At 40.6% G+C, this 20,392-nt stretch overlaps 1 protein-coding gene across 1 annotated transcript; it reads right to left on the bottom strand.

Annotated features, from left to right (window-relative positions):
• Positions 1–1,357: 1,357 nt before the first annotated feature.
• On the bottom strand, positions 1,358–19,990 carry slc2a11l (solute carrier family 2 member 11, like). The gene is made up of 12 exons (XM_027175334.2): positions 19,849–19,990; positions 19,646–19,744; positions 19,151–19,311; positions 15,682–15,806; positions 14,979–15,108; positions 6,436–6,584; positions 6,168–6,358; positions 5,324–5,434; positions 4,783–4,884; positions 4,437–4,512; positions 4,108–4,235; positions 1,358–3,870 (listed from the first exon to the last, which is right to left on the bottom strand). Exons 1-12 carry the CDS (start codon positions 19,870–19,872, stop codon positions 3,655–3,657), a joined length of 1,512 nt encoding a protein of 503 aa, XP_027031135.1. The 5' UTR covers positions 19,873–19,990; the 3' UTR covers positions 1,358–3,654.
• Between the last annotated feature and the right edge of the window lie 402 nt (positions 19,991–20,392).

Genomic DNA, 20,392 nt, shown 5'->3' with positions numbered 1-20,392 from the left:
ATAAAACTACACACAACAACACAGGGCTAAGGACATAAAGTGCAATGTGTGCAACATTGTGCAATAGTGCTGAATAGTGTACATACTGTATATTATAAAGTACATTGTGCAACTAGAGCAATTGTGAACATATACAAACTTATATAGCAGCAGCAGTGTGATGAGGTATTGAAAAATATGTGCAATACAGCAGTGTGTGTGTGTGTGTGTGTGTGTGTGTGTGTGTGTGTGTGTGTGTGCGTGCGTGCGTGCGTGCGTGCGTGTGTGCAGAATCCCACCCTCTACATCATAACATTTCGAATACGTGTCCTAGGCATTTCGAGTAAACATGATAGATTCCTACCCAGGCACGTTCACAGAGATAAAAGTTTAAATAAGGTGTCGATGATATTGCAGCTTGTCGTGTAAAACAAAAATAAACGTCTTAAAAAAATCTCAGTCTTATCTATTTGCTAAGTTGTAACTATAGAAAATAAAAGAAATATTAAGTGCTTTGATATAAAATGGTACAGCGAGTCTCTCGACCATGGAAGCGTGTAGCTTGATGAGAAGAGCATCCAGTCATCACCTCTTCATTCTTCTGCCATCAGGAAGGAAGTTCAGATCAAGTTCAGGAGACGTTTCTTTACCATGACAATCACCCTGAAGATCTTTTATGCTCTACACAGCAGGACATTACAACACAGGGCACTCACATTAGAAGTCAAGAAGTTTTATTGTAATTTCATCAATATACGGCTGGTACAGTGCAACGTAAAATCATACAACGTTTGTCTAAGACCATGGTGCTACATAAAAACACAGGACTATTTGGAATCTCCTTCCTGACAGTGTTCGGGGCTCAGACACACTCTCCCAGTTTAAATGTAGATTAAAGACATATCTTTTTAGCCAGACATACACATAATCCATCCCATAACCCTGTTCTCCAGTAGATCTGATTACATGCACATTATCTATCTAGTGCTGGTTAATATCATGAACAGCAGCTACACTAATTGCTCTCCACTTGCTTCTCTTTTTTGACCCATTTCGAGGCATCTAGAGATTGTACCAGCTCAGGTTGTGTTCCACTTCATGAAGATTTCTGACCTTCAATGAGACGTTACATACTCCATGTGGTCTTTGAGGACAACAACCTCCTCATCAATACAACAATTATCAGACTGTATCTGACTGTAGAAAGGACATTATTTATAATAACACTCTCTGGTGTTCATAACAGTTTATAATCACACCCTCCAGTGTCACCCAAATGAGGATGAGGTTCCCTTTTGAGTCTGGTTCCTCTCAAGGTTTCTTCCTGTTCCATCTAAGGGAGTTTTTCCTCACCACAGTCACCTTAGTCACCTCGGGCTTGTTTATTAAGGATAAATAAAGTTTAATATTAATCTTGAATTTTTGTGTAATATAAAACATATTATTTTGTTCTATATATCTTGTTAAGATGCTTACAAATAAAATTAGCAAAGTTGGCAAATATTGCAAAGTTACATGTTTGAGGTGGAATAATGTTTTTAAGCAAAACATGTTATTAAAGTAATCACACCAGTTAAAGACATTTAATTTTTAATACCCGGTTACATTTAAAATGATCAACTGTTTAACTTACACTGAATTGGTTAAGACTAGTATTTTCCAGTAGCACGTCCACCTGGTTAAAAGCTTATTGTACTTGAGACAATAAGCCTTAATACATTGAAAACATCCTTCCATAAATGTTATATAAATATTGCTTAACAAAAAATTAAACCACAACAGTAAGTTTTTTATAAGTGAAGCGAGCCCTAGAAATAACACTTGTGCATTCATATAATAAACCTGTGATCCAAATTACTGCCATATCTGCTGTTGTTGAAAATAATAATAATCCCTCTGACCAATCAGATTCAAGAGTTCAGCATCACTGAGGTATAATAATGATTTATCCAGTAAATAAACTAATCACAGCTCCTTTTTTATTTCCTAATAACTCGCCCATAGTGTCACTATTGAGCTGATATTGTGTTTCTGTGTGTGTGTGTGTGTGTGTGTGTGTGTGTGTGTGTGTGTGTGTGTGTGTGTGTGTGTGTGTGTGCTATCAGTGTAGCAGTGACACTGACAGTGCGTGAGATGGGCGTGGGTGTGTGAGTGTAATTTGGGCAGAGTGCACGGTTTTCACATGGAGATTGTGTTATCTAGAAAGCACAGCAAGAACACAATATTCTCAACACAGCAGTGACACTCGTACCATGAACACCATGTACATTAACCATGATAGTTGATGCCACTGCTGTGTTGAGGATGGAGATGATCCAGATCTAACTCCAGGCCCAGTTCATTCTCTGTTACATTTACATTTTTTTACATTTACAGTATTTGGCAGATTTCCTTATCCAGAGCGACGTCCATAAGTGCTAAAATCTCTAGCATTGAATACATTAATGCTGGCTCACTAGGTTACATAGTTAAGATACCATGAGTTTAAAACATTTGTTCAAAGTTATAATGAAAAATGTGTCAAAGGTTTTTTTTTATGCAAAAGATAGGGAACTGTTAATGGACAGTTGTCAAGAAGAAGCTAAAAATTATGTAGATAAATAATGAATTAAAGCCTGTTGTGAGTGTGAGTTTAATTCGTGATGAGCTGTAGGGCTCGATTTGGGTACCTGAGGTTTATTATTGAACTGCGACTCATATAAGTAATATGTTCAAACAAAAACAAACATAAATGCAGTCTTTTTTTTTTTTTCTAGCTGCCACCTAGTGGTGGTGATCACGAACTACCAAATTGTAGTCTGTAAAAAAGTTTTGTTGTTCTAAGAGTATGATTATACTGTCCGGAGATCCACATGTTCTCAGTGTCTCCTCGTTCTCCTGCTTCCTCCAACCTCACAAAAACATAACAATTAATGGACTGTATATACTAATTATCTTTTGGTTTGAATGAGCCGATGAATGAGAGTGTGAATATGTGTGAATGATTGTATGAATGAGTGTGTGCATGAGTGGATGAATGTATGAATGAGTGTGTGAATGTGTGTGTGAATGAGTGGATGAATGTATGAATGAGTGTGTGGATGAGTGGATGAATGTATGAATGAGAGTGGGTGAGTGGATGAATGTGTGGATAAATTAGTGGCTGCATGTATAAATGAGTGCGTGAATGAATGAGTGGATACATCATTGGATGAATAAGTGGATGAATGAGTGTGTGAATGAGTGGATGAATGTATGAATGAGAGTTTGGATGAGTGGATGAATGTGTGGATGCATTAGTGGGTGCATGTATTAATGTGTGTGTGAATGAATGAGTGGATGCATCAGTGGATGAATAAATGGATGAATGAGTGTGTGAATGAGTGGATGAATGTATGAATGAGAGTTTGGATGAGTGAATGAATGTGTGGATACATTAGTGGCTGCATGTATAAATGAGTGTGTGGATGAATGAGTGGATACATCATTGGATGAATAAGTGGATGAATGAGTGGATACATTAGTGGATGAATAAGTGGATGAATGGATGAATGAGTTTGTGAATGTGTGGATGAATGTGTGGATACATTAGTGGTTGAATGAGTGGATGAATGTGTGAGTGAGAAACACACTCAGAGTATACAGTGTATTGTTTATCACACAACCTACATGTTGCACATTTAACAGGTTGTGGAATCAGAGCCTGGTGCATTTTCCGTTCTGTGTGTTTGCGTCTTTCAGAGCTTTCAGGTTGGTCTCTGAGTGTTTTGCTTTGTTGTGCATTCTATCGAACTCGGCAGTGATCTCCACTACGGATTTGTTTCTCGTCTCAGGTACGTGGTACCACACGAACACAGCAGTGCAAAAGCAGAATACGAAGAAGACGAGGAAGCAGAAATAGTCTAAATGCTCCTGTTTGGGTAGAAAACAAAAGATAAGGGAAAAAATGTAATAACGTGGAATGAAAACAATATACAATCACTTTGTGTCTGATCAATTTATGTATTAATCATAGATGGCTTGCAATGGTCAGGAAGCAGAAATCAATTCCCTGACAATCCTACTAACAAAGCAAAACATAAAAAGCTATGTACCTCCTCAGGATAAATTCTGTGTATTTTCGGTCAATGTGAGAGATTATAAACTCACCACTATTAAAGGAAACACCATTCCCACCAAGAACAGCCCCATCCAGTTAAGAGTACAGGCCACAGTGTACGCTGCTGACTGAAAGGACTGTGTGAAAAGCTCTCCAGGCAGGGGTGCTGTTATACAAGCTGTTTCACACAGAAATGGAGAGAGATAAAATGACAGAGAGAGAGAGAGAGAGAGGTGGAGTCATGTCTTCTTGTTCACTCTGAGAGAATAACTCACTTGCAGTGCACTGTTAATATTTATATGACATATTAGAAGCCACAATGGACACAATTCCAAATGCAGTACACGCTATATGTCATGTAAATGCATTTAGTACACACAGGGTCCGCTGCAGAAGGAGATGATGAAGACGAAGATGAGCACCATGCTGCAGTACGGCATCCAGGACACGTGCACCTTCAACAACAGAGTCACAGCGTGATCAACACACAAAGAGGAGAGGAAATGAGATGAAAGGAGAGGTGAAGAGAGGAGAGGAGAGGAAATGAGAGGAGAGGAGAGGAGAGGAGAGGTGAAAAGAGGAGAGGAGAAGAGAGGAAATGATAGGAGAAGAGATTTGAGGGGATGAGAGGAAAGGAGAGGAGAGGAGAGGTGCGGAGAGGAAATGAGAGGAGAGGAGAGGAGAGGAGAAGAGAGGAGAAGAGATGTGAGGAGACATGAACCGACCTGCAGGTACAGAGAAAGTGTGAGTAGGAGCAGTGCAACAGACATGCTCACATAACCCCAAACCATCAATAACTTCTTCCCTGTGTGCTCAATTACCAGCCCCTAAAACACACAAACACACCCACAACAATCAATGGCTCTGTTTACGTGTGAAGATTTTGATCAACAAATTTTCATCAGTTCACTTCATAATGATTTGAGAAACCTAAACAAACCTATAACTACAGCCCAAGCTACAAAACTCTTTCAGAATTCTAACAGCTACACACATTCTAACAACTACACACATCAACCAAGCTGTTTTTTATACATTATTTCCACCACAATTCCAGGATCCTGATGAGTGTTTGCTGACTCACATTATATACATTAGCTATCACCTTTCAGCTGAATCAAGGAGGTTTCACACTTTAACTGGTTAATATGTTCATGATTTACACCTGAAACGTGTGTGCGTGTGTGTGTGTGTGTGTGTGTGTGTGTGTGTGTGTGTGTGTGTGTGTGTGTGTGTGTGTGTGTGTTGTGAGTTTGAAGAGCATACACAGACGATTGAGGTGGAGAATTCACACAACCCTGTTCCCAAAGTCACGTAGCGCAAGTTGTGTGCTGGGATTCCTGCAGCACGGAACACATCAGAGGCATAGAGATAAACCTGTAGAAACACAACACATACTGGACTGAGATAAACAGAACCGGAAACAGTGGACTAGCGTGAGATGAAATTTCATTTTAGAACCACATGTTATGTTTACTCAGATTACTTTTTCTAGTTTTACAGTACTGTGCAAAAGTTTTAGGCAGATGTGGAAAAATGCTGTAAACAAAGAATGCTTTCAGAAATAGAAGTGTTAAAGATTTATTTTCATAAATGAACAAAATGCAGTGAATGAACAAAAGAGAAATCTAAATCTAATCGATATTTGGTGTGGCCAGCCTTTGCCTTCAAAACAGCAGCAATTCTTCTAGGTACACTAGCACACAGTTTTTGAAGGAACTCGGCCGGTAGGTCGTTCCAAACATCTTGGAGAACTAACCACAGATCTTCTGTAGATGTCGGCTTTCTCACATCCTTCTGTCTCTTCATGTAATCCCAGACACACTGGATGATGTTGAGATCAGGGCTCAGTGGGGGACGTGTCATCACATGCTGGTTTGAAGGCAAAAGGTACTAACACCAAATGTTGATTTGATTTAGAATTTTCTTTTGTTTGCTCACTTTGCATTTTGTAAATTGACAGAAATAAACACTCATTATTTATATTTCTGAAAGCATTCTTTGTTTACAGCATTTTTTCACACCTGACTAAAACTTTTGCACAGTCATTATGGTCATTAAGTCATTATGGCTGTGTGTGTGTGTGTGTGTGTGTGTGTTTAAGACTCACAGCATTGATACCACATAACTGCAGTGTGATGAAGGCAATTATGATGGTGAATAGCTGCCAGCGGACGGAGCGGGCGAGGAAAAGCTCCAGCACGCTGTGGTTCCTCACAGTCTGCAGGGCCACACACTCTGCTAACATCTCCTCCACCTCTGATCTGCAGTCAGCATTAGAACCTCGCAGCTGATGTAGAGCTACATACAGACACACAAAGGTCAAATTTAAACAGGCTCACCACAAAGGTACGTGTGTGTGTTTGTGTGTGTCTCACCCTTCTCACAGGCAGATTTGTCTCCCTGGTTTAAGAGCAGGAAGCGTGGAGACTCAGGTAGGAAGTACAAACAGACAAGCTGCAGAAGACCAGTCAAAGCACTAAAGGCCAGCAGAAAAGGCCACAAAGCTTCTGTTCCCATTATCTCACTACACACACACGCGCGCGCGCACACACACACACACACACACACACACACACACACACACACACACACACACACACACACACACACACACACACACACAGGGTATGGTGTGAGAAATAGATCATATGATAATGATGTGCATGACGATTTAATGATGTAGTGATGACAAGAAACAAACAATTATCTCTTATGGTTATCTGCATTTCTCAATTAATGTTAAAGGAAGGGATTTTTGAGAAATGCTTCAGAAAACATCGGAGAGTCAGGCCAAATAATAAAAAATTCAAAACAAAGGTGTAGCCAATGAACAGAAAGGGGCGGGGCTTGTCAATATGCGGCGGAGAGAGTGTTCAGTGTGCATGTGTGACATTAGCAGAAAGCGGTTTTAACATTGACATGGAGGATAAAAATAAAGAAAGAAAGAGAAGAAAGACTTACGATAAGGCAAGAAGTAGGTCGTGTTAATATAGGATCAGCTTTCCAGCGCTGGAGAGAACTGAAGGAGCAGGAAGTTGGCCACATATTCACAGGTTGGAGTTTCGCGAGTCAATAACTCCTGAGCTAAACGCTGTTACTACACAAATAACACCTCTTTTCTATCGTAGTAATGTAGAGAGGCAGCTACAACCGCGTTTTGTGTAGTAACGCCGTTTAGCTCAGGAGTTATTGACTCGGGAAACTCCGACCTGTGAATATGTGGCCGACTTTACTTAAGACGCCGAGGCGCTTTTTTCCTTCTCGATAGGTGAGTAACGTTGGTTTTGCTTTGTTACACAGAACTAATATATGCCTTTGTCCTTTACATGATTATGCTTGTGTGGCATTTTTGCTGTTTTGTTTATCTGCAATCGTATTGTTCTTCCCTTCAGCTTTCTTTCCATTAGTTGCCTCGTGTTGGGTGCTGCCCCTTTAAGGACGCTAGTACGGTGTGCTCAGGGGATTGATTAGGAAAAAAGTTAGTTATATATTTGCCGGTTTGTATTTTTTGTCGGGATGTTCATGCAATATATCTTGTATTTAGTTCTAAATTGCATTTAGTTCTAAATTGCATTTGGTTATGTGGGCAATACTGCTTTAGTAATTTTGAGTTGTTTGTGTTTTTCAGTTTGACCACACACACACGCATGTACACATGTATACACACATAAATGTAAAAAAAAACAACAACCAAAAACAACAAATTCTGAGAATTAAACTACAGCAACAACGAATGTGTACATTGTGAGTTCTGCTCTAGAGGAATACATAAATAAAAGAAAACACAACAAACAATATCAAGCTTAATGTTATCATTTTGTGGGTAACATTAAAGTCAAACACGAGGAATTAAGAAGATTAATGACAACATGGAGGAAGATTCAGAAACAATTACAACACCTGAGCAACAACAAACATGTCTCAAGCGTCAACGTGGAGTTGCAAAGGCTGCAGTGACACGCTTGATGACACAGATCACAACTTTTATTAACTGTAACCAGCCCAAAGAGGTGGAAATTAAACTTGCTGCTTTGGATGAGGCTGTAATAGGGTTTCATGAGATTCACAACACATACCAACAAACATTAGAGGATGATGATGACCTTGATGCTTCTAAGGGCTATTTAACATCAGTCCTGCGTGATGTTCAAGACCTGCAACATACAGTCTTGATCTGGCTAGACGACTTTAAGCCATCAATGGAGGATCCAAGCATTGAATCATCAGATGCACTTAATTTCCAAGAGGAAGAGCCAGTGCTTGATGAACTTGTTAACCCTCCAATGTCTTCTGTAGAACATCTACCCAGCTTCAAGGGCTTCAAAATCTAAGACAGAAAGAAAAGAAAGCGCTTTCCATGCTAATCGCTCAACAGGATGAACGTCTGCGTGCAGAGTTTAAATTAAACTTCAGCATGTTGAATGTGAAATGGATGCACTGAAAGGCTTACTGAAACTCAAAGATGCTGAGATGGAGGAAAATCGTCGAAAGGCTGAGTTAACAATAAATAAAGACTTTTCAACTCCTGTCTCAGGTAACCCATCCCTTAACTTTCGTCCATCCTTCTCAACAGTGAATGAGAATTCTTTATGCCAACTACTAGAGCTGTCAAGACAACAATATCAGTCACACATCGATTCCATGCATCTACCACCTGTTAACATCATTGAGTTCGATGGAGAACCCTTAAAATACTGGCTGTTCATGAGATTGTTCTCCTCTGTGATAGATAAAGAGACAGTGCCAGATCAAGAGAAACTCACTCGACTGCATCAGTATACTGTCGGCCAAGCTAGAGATGCTATCTCACGTTGCTTGTACAACCCCAACTCTAGCCTGGGCTATGCAGAAGCTATGGCTATTCTGAAAAGACGGTTTGGCAATCCATATGCAATATCACAAGCATGGGTTGACAAGGTGCTTAATTACAAAGACATTAAAGACAGCAAGCAGTTGCAAAGCTTCGCTGATGTTCTGTGCAGTTGCAGAGACACTTTAAAGGCAATGAAGTGTGAGGAAGAGCTGAATAGTGGACGCACTTTGCTGCAGATTGTAGAAAAGCTACCTGAAGACTTAAAGAAACGATGGCTCACAATAAACTATGAGATCATCAAGTCCAGCCGTTTGCCAAAGTTGGATGACATAGTCAGTCTTGTTGAATCGGAAGCTGCCAAGAGAGCAGATCCTATCTTCAGGAATCTTCTTAGTCCTGCCATTCGAAACTCTCCAACAAGTTTTAAATCAAGTACTAAGTCAAGTGTCAATAATAAAAGGCAGACATTCGCAACATTGTCTGTTACAAATGAATCCACAATGTCGTCTACACCAAAGACAACATTAAGATTTAAGTGTCCAAAATGCTCTGAGGGACACTTTCTGAACCAATGTCAAGCCTTTAGAGCTCTGTCTGTTCAAGAGCGTTTAGCCTTTGTTCAACAAAACCAACTCTGTCTGAACTGTTTCATGAAAGGTCATCGCAGCACAGTCTGTACTCGCAGCTGGGTATGTAAAGTGCCTGGATGTGGAAAAAAACACAACAGTTGGCTGCACTCTGCTATTGTGGCCTCTAAAAATGACAAAAGCCAATCTACTAATCAAGCTTCTGTAGATGAGCCAGCTGCTGACCAGCCACACTCCATTCAAGCACATGCTACCAGAAAGTTAATTGAAGTCAGTCGAAAGAAGATTGCACTTCCCATCTTGCCAGTAGTGGTTTCAGACAAACATAACCGTTTCTCTATGAACGCCTTTGCTTTGCTTGACAGTGGCTCTAATGGAACCTTTATTTCTAAGAAGCTAGTTCATGCTCTTAAGCTAGAGTCACGCAAAATGAACATTAAACTGAACACCATGGAGACCAAAAATCTCAATGTAGTCACGCTAGCAGTGGATCTACAAGTTGAAGATGCTCAACAAAGAAACTCTTACCTCATGAAGGGAGTACTCTGTCGGGATCACCTGAATATAAGTCTAGAGAACCTAGTCACACAGCATGAGGCGTTGCAGTGGCCACATCTGAGGGAAATTGCCGATGAAATTAGTTTACCTGATGTTGATTTAGTTGAAGTTCACCTGTTGATAGGTCTAGATCAACCAGACATACTTGCTCCTTGTGACACACGCTGTGGTGAGTCAGGCGAGCCTTATGCAATTTTGACTGGCCTGGGGTGGACACTCCATGGACCAGTAGTTGATGGTCCAACATCAATTTCTGCCAATTTCATTCAAGCTGACCACTCTCTACAACAAGCTGTTGAAAGGTTTTGGAAACTGGATGATCCAGTGCATGTTAACACTGACTCATTGTCAGTAGTTGATGAGCAAGTTGTGGATTTATGGAACAAGCTATCAGTCAAAGAAAATGGTTACTACACACTCCCAATTCCTTTCAAAGAACATCCACCACGACTGTCTAATAACTACACAATGGCCAAACATCGATTAGACCTTTTAGGAAAGAGGTTAAAGAAAGACCCAACTTTGCGTCAGAAATATACAGAAGGTATCAGAGACTCTTTGCTGAAAGGATACGCAGAAGAGGTCATTGACCCCGACAAAGAAGAGGGTTGTGTGTGGTATCTGCCACATCACCCAGTGCTACATCCACGCAAGCCCGAGAAGGTTCGTATTGTCTTTGATTGTGCAGCAGGGTACCAAGGTACTTCATTAAATGATCATGTTCACCAAGGCCCAGACCTTACCAACAAGCTACTTGGAGTTCTTCTCAAGTTCAGGCAAGAACCAGTTGCTCTGAATGCAGACATCGAGAGCATGTATTATCAAGTCCGAGTACCACCAGCTGAAAGAGATGTGCTTCGCTTTTTGTGGTGGGAATATGACGACCCAGACAAACCACCTAAACATCGTATGACTGCACACCTTTTTGGAGGTGTCTGGAGTCCTAGTGCCGCAAATTTTGCTTTGCAACGAGTGGCTGAAGACAACTCTGGAAACTTCTCTGATGTCACTGTGGAAACGGTGAGGCGAAACTTCTACGTCGATGATTTTCTTAAGTCGGTATCAACAGAGGAGATTGCCATCAAACTTGCTTCCGAACTCCAGGAAATGCTCGCCTGTGGAGGCTTTAGATTAACCAAGTGGTTAAGCAATTCCAAGGAAGTGATGAAATCAATACCAGCCGAGGACTGGGCAAAATCACTGCATGAGGTAAACCTAGACCAAGAGGATTTGCCATTTGAATGAACACTGGGCGTTCTTTGGGATGTGCAAAGAGATTGCTTCACTTTTGACATCAAGGCAGTGGACAAACCTGTAACAAAAAGAGGAGTATTGAGCACTACCAGTTCTATCTATGATCCTTTAGGATTTGCAAGCCCCTTTGTACTCAAAGCAAAGGCGATCTTCCAAGAGTTGTGCCGCATGAAAGTCGACCGGGATGAGGAGTTACCGCTGGACATGGCTGCACAGTGGCGCAGATGGTTAAACGACTTGCCTCTGTTGTCAGCACTGACAATTCCAAGATGTCTCAGACCAACATCCACTAGTTGCTTGTTAGCTACCCAGCTCCATCATTTTTCCGATGCTTCAGAACTGGCTTATGGTGCTGTTTCATACATCAGGATTGGTGGCACTTGCAGGCTGGTGATGTCAAAGGCCAGACTTGCACCAATCAAGCCAGTTAGTATACCACGATTGGAGCTACTAGCAGCGGTAGTTGCTACAGAGCTGGATCAGCATATCAAGCGCCACTTGGAAATTCCAATTAAAAGGACTTTCTTTTGGACAGACAGTACTATCATACTTCAATACATCAACAACAAGCATTGTCGTTTTAAGACCTTCGTCGCAAACCGCATTTCAAAAATACATGAGAGTTCAGAACCATGCCAGTGGAGACACATTGATTCTGCTTCTAACCCTGCGGATGATGTCTCTCGAGGAATGAACATGGGAGAGATTTTGTCGAGTGAACAGTGGGTATCTGGTCCGCGCTTTCTACAACTTGAGGAGGAATACTGGCCTGCTCAACCGATCATAAATGATTTGTCGGAGGAAGCAGAGATCAAAGGAGCCAAAGAAATCTATGCAGCTAACGTAAAACCAAACCAAGTGATGAAAAATGCAATAGACAGACTACTGGAGTGATACTCCAGTTGGCATCGATTAAAAAAAGCTGCTGCTATCCTGTTGCGTGTCAAGGCTTTGTTACGCAAGAAAACAAGAGTGCATCTTTCTGACCCCATCACTGTTTGTGAGCTCCAACAAGCAGAGTTAGCTATTCTCAACCAGATACAAACTGCATCTTTTGGATCTTCTCAAGTCAAAACCAGTTCCCTTCTCAAGCTTAAACCCTTTAAGGATGAGAATAACCAACTCCTTCGTGTGGGAGGGAGACTAACACATGCCCCAATTCCTTTTGAGGCTAAACATCCAGTGATCCTACCTAACAATCATCACGTCACCCAGCTGATTATCAGTCACTACCATCTTCGCTTGTGTCATGCAGGTCCAGAGAGGGTACTTGCGAAAATTCGGCAACGTTTCTGGATAATAAAGGGACGTGCTGTCATTAATCGAACTCTCAAGTCATGTCTACAGTGTCGCAAGTTAAGAGCCAAGCCACAAATCCAGCAAATGGCAGACTTGCCCGACTCTAGAGCAACACCAGGTGAGCCTCCATTCACTCGTGTGGGGGTAGACTACTTCGGGCCATTCTTGGTTAAGAAGGCACGCAGTGAACTCAAAAGGTATGGATGTTTGTTTACATGTCTCACTACGAGAGCCATCCACTTGGAAGTTGCGCACACTCTCGATACTGACTCATTCATCAATGCTTTACAGCGATTTATCGCTAGGAGAGGTCCACCCACAGAAATGCGCTCGGATAACGGGACTAATTTTGTCGGTGGATTACGAGAGTTGCGGAAAGCCATTAGTGAATGGAATCAACAAAGGATTTCTGATTAGAAGAATGTACAAAGGATCTTTAATCCACCTGCTGCCTCCCACATGGGTGGTGTTTGGAAGCGACAAATTCGCACCGTCCGTTCCATTCTAAGCATTGTCCTAGCACAGCAGGCACCAGATGATGAGGGGTTGACAACACTGTTTTGCTGTGTTGAGTCTATTGTCAATGGTAGACCAATCTCTAAACTCTCAGACGACCCAACAGATCCTCTACCACTCACACCAAATCATCTGTTGTTACTCCGTTCTGGTCCAATTCTACCTCCAGGAGCCTTCATAAAACAAGACAACTACAGACGTAGATGGCGCCAGGTGCAATATCTGGCAGATGTCTTCTGGTGCAGATGGCTCAAGGAGTATTTACCTGCATTGCAACAGCGTCAAAAATGGCTACAACCAAAGCGGAATCTTCAAATAGGAGATCTTGTGCTTATTCTGCATGAAAACACACCACGCAATCACTGGCCATTAGGTCTGATTACTCAAGTATATCCAGGTGCAGATGGACTTGTGCGTACTGTGGAAGTGAAAACACAGACAGGTGTCTTCAACCGTCCGGCTGACAAAATCTGCCTCCTGGAAGCCAGGCTTCTTAGTTGACTTTCTCAGTTGAAATAGCTTGATGGAGACATCACCCTTCCTTTGTTTGAATGACCTGTTTGGGTCATTGGGGCCGGGGTGTTGGGTGCTGCCCCTTTAAGGACGCTAGTACAGTGTGCTCAGGGGATTGATTAGAAAAAAAAAGTTAGTTAGAGAGAAAAAAAGGACACTGAGAGAAAAGATATGTTGTTATATTAAACCTTGCTAGACCAATAGTAAAATTCTAGTTTAAAAATAATAACAAAACTATATATTCCCCAGCGTGGTGAGTGATTTATGTTAAGTGAATTGATATTTTTTGAGTTGTTATTTAGTTCGCTATTTGTAATTAGCGCCGAAGCGCCTAAACGGCTAATGCTAATGCATATATATGTTGTTTAGACGTTTGCCGGTTTGTATTTTTTGTCGGGATGTTCATGCAATATATGTTGTATTTAGTTCTAAATTGCATTTAGTTCTAAATTGCATTTGGTTATGTGGGCAATACTGCTTTAGTAATTTTGAGTTGTTTGTGTTTTTCAGTTTGACCACACACACACGCATGTACACATGTATACACACATAAATGTAAAAAAAAAAAACAACCAAAAACAACAAATTCTGAGAATTAAACTACAGCAACAACGAATGTGTACATTGTGAGTTCTGCACTAGAGGAATACATAAATAAAAGAAAACACAACAAACAATATCAAGCTTAATGTTATCATTTTGTGGGTAACACCTGGGTTACGTATGTATGTGTGGGCGGAGCTACTGTATCAATACAGGGGTGGGACCCATTTGGGTTAGGGGCGTGTTTGTTTTGGTGATTTCAAATGTCGACATTGGCTTTCAAACATCGGAGACCCTGTCTTTAAAGATTAAAATTTTCAAACCATATTTTATTATGTTGCCGCAAAATATAATATTCATATTGCAATATTTGGGGCAATGGTGGCCCAAGTGGTTAAGGTGTTGCTCTACCAATCAGAAGATTGTGATTTTGAATCCCAGGTACAAGAAGTTGCCACTTGGATCGTAATACAACTTAACCTTAGTTGTATTAAATGAGATAAAAATGTAAGTCGCTCTGGAATAGGGCATCTGCTAAATTCTGTAAATTTGATTTAATGTAAAAATCAGGATTCAAGCTGCCACTGTTGGGGCCCTGAGCAAGGCCCTTAACCCTCTCTGCTCCAGGAGTGCTGTATTATGGCTGACTGTGTGCTCTGACCCCAAACTCCAAAGTTGGGAAATTTGAAGAAAGTATTTCATTGTGCTTTAATGTATTTGTGACAAAATAAAGACTTGTATTCTATCTATCATTTGCCTTTAAACAACATGGGAAAACTTGTTAATAGATAAAGTAATATGTGCTTGTAGCAGATGATGATGTCACATGACTCACCTGAGGCCAAGCAGCTGGCCAAAAAACTTCCCCAGTGAGACGAAGCTGCCCACAGAAGCACCGACCATCCCTCTTAAACTCTTTGGGGCACAGTCCAGGACATACATGGTGTGGACTGTCAGACCCACACCTGAAACACACACACACACACACACTTAACATTCATACACAATTAACATTTTAGTATTTAAGTTGTATTGCAGGGGGGCACGGTGGCTTAGTGGTTAGCACGTTCGCCTCACACCTCCAGGGTTGGGGGTTCGATTCCCGCCTCCGCCTTGTGTGTGTGGAGTTGGCATGTTCTCCCCATGCCTCGGGGGTTTCCTTCCGGGTACTCCGGATTCTTCCCCCGTTCTAAAGACATGAGTGAATGAGAGTGTGTGTGTGCCCTGCGATGGGTTGGCACTCCATCCAGGGTGTATCCTGACTCGATGCCCGATGATGCCTGAGATAGGCACAGGCTCCCAGTGACCCGAGAACTTCGGATAAGCGGTAGAAAATGAATGAATGAAGATGTATTACAGATTCTTGATTTACAAAGCTTTCTCAAATTTTCTTTGTATTTCTGTCTACTACTTAGGACAATGACATTAGTCAAACCCATTTAACTCCATAAAAGGCAAAGAGCTCTGAAAACAATAAAATGCTAGTTATTTCAAACTGTTGGAAAGAGATTATTGAATATGTTTTTGCAGCAGCGGACCTGCGTTGATGCCGTAGACGAACCGTCCCACCATGATCATTTCGAACGAGCGTGCCGTTTTGCTCAGCACCATCAGCACGGCTCCACAGATGACCACCAAGTTGTTCAACATGAGGCATTTCTTCCTGATAACAGAGCAACAGAATGAGAAGCCATAAACAGTAAACACTAAAATAGATACTAGATTCTCTACAGCAGGATTCTGGTCTTGTGGTGCAATATAAAAAACACAATTTATCTTTTTGACATACAGTTGTATATAAAATAAAGAAGGACGATATTCAGTTCATTTTTTGTCAATAAACATTTTTAAAGTCAGTAATTATACATTAATATCATATGTAGGCCTAAGAAACTGAGTACATATCAGTGATGAATAAACCTCCCTTTCCTTATTTTAAGTGCTAGTAATCTTATTTATTTAATAAATACTTCAATAAAATGTCCACAGCTCCCGTGCCAAATCTTACTTGTTTGAAAGGACCTCGATAAGCTATTTAAATAAAAGATTTTGTTTACAAAGTTAAAGTGGGGAACACCATGGATGCCTCAGTGTTTGACTTACTTTAATTCTTTAAAACAGCTTAGTTTAGTCAAAAAGGCTTTTCACACTGAGATTAACCCTATTTTTAACCCCAAGTAAACGACCAAAGCTCACTCACTCTCACTCACTCATTTTCTACCACTTATCCGAACTACCTCAGGTCACGGGGAGCCTGTGCCTTTCTCAGGCGTCATCGGGCATCACGGCAAGATACACCCTGGACGGAGTGCCAACCCATCGCAGGGCACACACACACACACACACACACACACTACAGACAATTTCCAGAGATGCCAGTCAACCTACCATGCATGTCTTTGGACCGGGGGAGGAAACCCCCGAGGCACGGGGAGAACATGCAAACTCCACACACACAAATCGGAGGCGGGAATCGAACCCCTAACCCTGGAGGTGTGAGGTGAACGTGCTAACCACTAAGCCATCATGCCCAGGAACAAAGCTTTACACTCATAATAAAGAAGTGATGTTTTGGTAATTAAAATCACTGTGTTCTACCCAGGGTTATGAAACCCTTTTTGCAATGTTGACTCCATATTGGGCTGCAAAACCTGGGAACAACTCATGATTTTCTAAATGTGGAAGAAGTGGTAAACAATGATGCTACTGTACAAGTGATAGCAAATTAGTTATGGGTCGGATCTGGCTTTGAGATTTCGGCTTTGACTTTGTCCCACATTACACATAAAATTACGGCCCAGTGTTGGCCCAAATGCCAAAGGTTAACCAGACCAATACCAGAAACAGACCAAACTCAGCCACAACTTTACAATGTCACCAAAAATCGGCCATAACTGGCCCAGAACCGTGCCAGAATCCACAGATGTCAGCAAGACAAGAGCTAAAATGCCACCAAATTTATCCCACAACTTATTTAAAAGGTCCAGAAAAGTGCCATAACTGGACTAATATTATGCCAAACTCCGCTTATTGCCTTATATAAAAGAAATGTATTTTTGTGCAACATAAAATAAAAGTACTTAAATGTATAGTTTAGTGTTTTATTGAAGGTGGGGGGCGGGGTGGGGGTGTTGTTTTCAGTCAGATAACAGGAAAGATAAAAACAATTTAAATAAAAACACTTTGCATCCTTAAAAGGAATTTTAAAAAAATATGCATATGATTCTACCTCAGGTAATATCCTGATATATAATTTATTCTCTATAATAATGTCGTATATTTTTTATTAATTCTTTGTTGTATTGCCTTTGTTCATCTCAGGGAGCTTAAAGTGCCAAGTGAGGACATTTTGTTTAACAGTTTTCCTCATGAGACAAGATGTTATCTAAAACAGACAATCACTGGATTCATCCAATCCTAGTTGTCCAATACATTCAACCCAGGGAAACTATTTCACGTGTGAAATTGAAAGTGAAAAATGTTTGTATGTCGATTGCGCTAAAGTAAATATCTATACATATACATATAACTAATGCATCATAAATACATCATAACTCTTCTAAACGTAAGGAAGTGCTGCAATGTTACTGTCGAGGCTCCGAGCAGCCATGTTGATCTGATGCTACACAGGGGTTGACTAGACTTTCCTTGAGTTTCCGAGTAGTATTTCCAAACTGAGAAAGTGTTGTCTTTGAATTTTCCCCACTCTGAGGTCGTAACATCTTCACAGAATTAAACATTTACAGTAGAGAAGTAAGAGTTAGAATAGAGTTAGATGAATTAAAAATTAAAGAAAACTGTATTACAAAATCTTTGTAAAAGCATCCATGTATATAAAACAAGAAATGTTTTAATAAAATGTTGTTTCTTAAAAAGTAGGACAACTCTTCCATAAAACCTTTTAAACCCTATTCAGAAAATGTCTAAAATGTGGTAAGGGTTACATTTCTGATGAAACACTGTGAATAACTGTAAGAACCATGACACCAAAATAACTAACCTGCAGCCAGTTAAATCTGAGACGATTTGCCTAAGATGGACAGATCAACACCTGGTGGATGTTTTCTTGTGCTTCTCAGTATTGAAAGACAATTAAACGCCACCTTGTCACTTCTGACATGAATCAGGAGAGCTGCTAAACCGTATCCGAGTGGCAGAGCTACTGTATTCACACATTAACACATCGGCTTAATTATCTTCCTGTCAAACTTACTATAAGATGTCTGTAACTTATCAATGCGACTGTGTCTACCCACACACACATACACACACACACACACACACACACACACACACACACACACACACACACACACACACACACAAGCTCTGAACTTCCAGATTTATACTGCTATTATATCTTCCACATGCTTTATCTGCTTGAATCTTGCAAAGCTAGTCATTCATTCTGATATGGTAGAACCTCTGATTGAATAGTATTTCAGTAATAAACCCCCACCACCACCACCATCACCCTTCAGTTCACATGACATTAGTGGTGCAGTTCAGCTAAAAATGACAGTAAACCTTTATGCAGCTCAGGCAGGTACTATTTAAAGCCATCAGTTTAGCAATGTGTTAGTGTTATTAATCACACACTCATCTCAACTATGTCCCTTGGCTCTGTAATAATATTTAATAAACAAAAGTATTAGAAGTAGGCTAATCAGTAGCCCAAGTCCTGAGACAAGCAGATTATTATATGTGTAACAGTGGATTCTAGAGCTTTAGATCACAATGACCCACACCCATTGTATGGGTAAAGGACGGGATATACAAAGAGATCTTTAGTACATTTCAGATGAGACCCCACACCACTGCAATCTAATAAATGTCAGTGAATGAAATCATGAAAAATGATCGTTTTAGCCGACTTTGCAGCTCTAATTCCAGTTAAAACCCCACCACATATCTATCATTTACATTCCTATTCAAGATTTTCATTTTGTTCTATTAATAAAAAGTGAGCATATATACACTATTGATATCGTGACAGTATATTTTTACCTGCCGTAGGTTGCCGCGATTCGCCCGGCACACAGGGTGCCCAACAGACCCCCGATGCAGTACATGGAGACAATGAAGGACCAGATAAGCGAGAGTTGCCAGTGCTCTAGAGAGAGGCCATATCTCTGAACGCATGTGCTGTTCACCAGCTCTTTAATGTACTGATAACAAAAGCAGATTGATTCATTAGATTGTTAAAAAAAAAAAAAAGGGGCAGTGTGTAATTTGTAGTGCCTGCTGCTGCCTGAATTGAACTTTGCATTAGAAAGAAATGACCCCACTTTTAAACTATGTAATAGTATATATAATATAAATATAAGTAAAATGAAGTAAATTCATTAAATCAAAAGCACTTAATATTATTTTAAGAAGAGAAAAGTTATAAAGTATGTTTTAAGGATGCTTGACGTGTCCATAACAGATCCTTGAGCATTTCCCTCATACCACCTTTAACTAACCAAACTAGCGCAAACAGAAACACACGCTGTTACTCACGGCTGACGGTGCAGTGAGGACGGAAATGTGGAAGCCATATTGGAAGGTTCCCCCGATACCTGTGACCCAAATGACTGCAACAAGCACAGGGTTCTTCAGCTGATCACAAAAAAACAAAAAAAAAAACAAGCCTGGATCCAAAGTGTTCCTGTTTTTGATTAACAAAGAATAGATGTATGAAAACATAGCAAAAAAAAACTTACCAGGGATAATACAGCATTCGTCATGGCACTGAGAAGATCTTCCACGAGTCTAGTGACTCATCTGGTCTGGTCTCCTCTGTGATCAGTGAGAGAATTTTGACACAGCAAACCAGGGAATGTCTAACTGAATGTTAAACTGTAACTCCTCATAGACAATTGGTGAAAAAGTAGGTAAGTCTGATGTAACAGTTGAGGATAATGACTTGAGTTTAGACATGAAATGAATGCTTTACCCACTTGTATGGTGGCCAAGAAATCATCAGCATAAGTGATGACTAGCTAATCTATACCGAAATTTCTTAGAACATTTCACACTAGTCTTGTTCAATTGCAGCATTAGCGGCAGAGATCCAAATGAGCAGGATAGCAGCATGGTTTCTGTAAAGGGAAGTCTGTATGTCTTGTGCAGAATTAATACATGCTAGGTTCTCCAAAATTCAGCTTTAGAGCCCTTACAGCTGGGTGAAGGTTCTGCGGCAAAGGAAAGCAACCACTCGTCCGTTTCAGGTTTGTAACAGAAACCTGAAAGAGCTCTGGTTATAGA

This window comes from Tachysurus fulvidraco, chromosome 20 (genome assembly GCF_022655615.1).
Source record: "Tachysurus fulvidraco isolate hzauxx_2018 chromosome 20, HZAU_PFXX_2.0, whole genome shotgun sequence".
Taxonomy (NCBI): domain Eukaryota; kingdom Metazoa; phylum Chordata; class Actinopteri; order Siluriformes; family Bagridae; genus Tachysurus; species Tachysurus fulvidraco.
The sequence above is the reverse complement of the archived record's forward strand: the minus strand, read 5'-3'. Positions and strand labels throughout refer to the sequence as shown.

What these genes read in the sequence shown, in the direction of transcription:
- slc2a11l (XM_027175334.2), bottom strand. Translation starts at nt 19,872, where the DNA reads ATGACGAATGCTGTATTATCCCTG. An exon ending in ATCGCGGCAACCTACGGCAG is followed by an intron (nt 15,807 to 19,150) that starts GTAAAAATATAC and finishes CTCTGTTATCAG; the next exon opens with GAAGAAATGCCTCATGTTGA. An exon ending in CACTTTCTCTGTACCTGCAG is followed by an intron (nt 4,513 to 4,782) that starts GTCGGTTCATGT and finishes CTGTTGTTGAAG; the next exon opens with GTGCACGTGTCCTGGATGCC.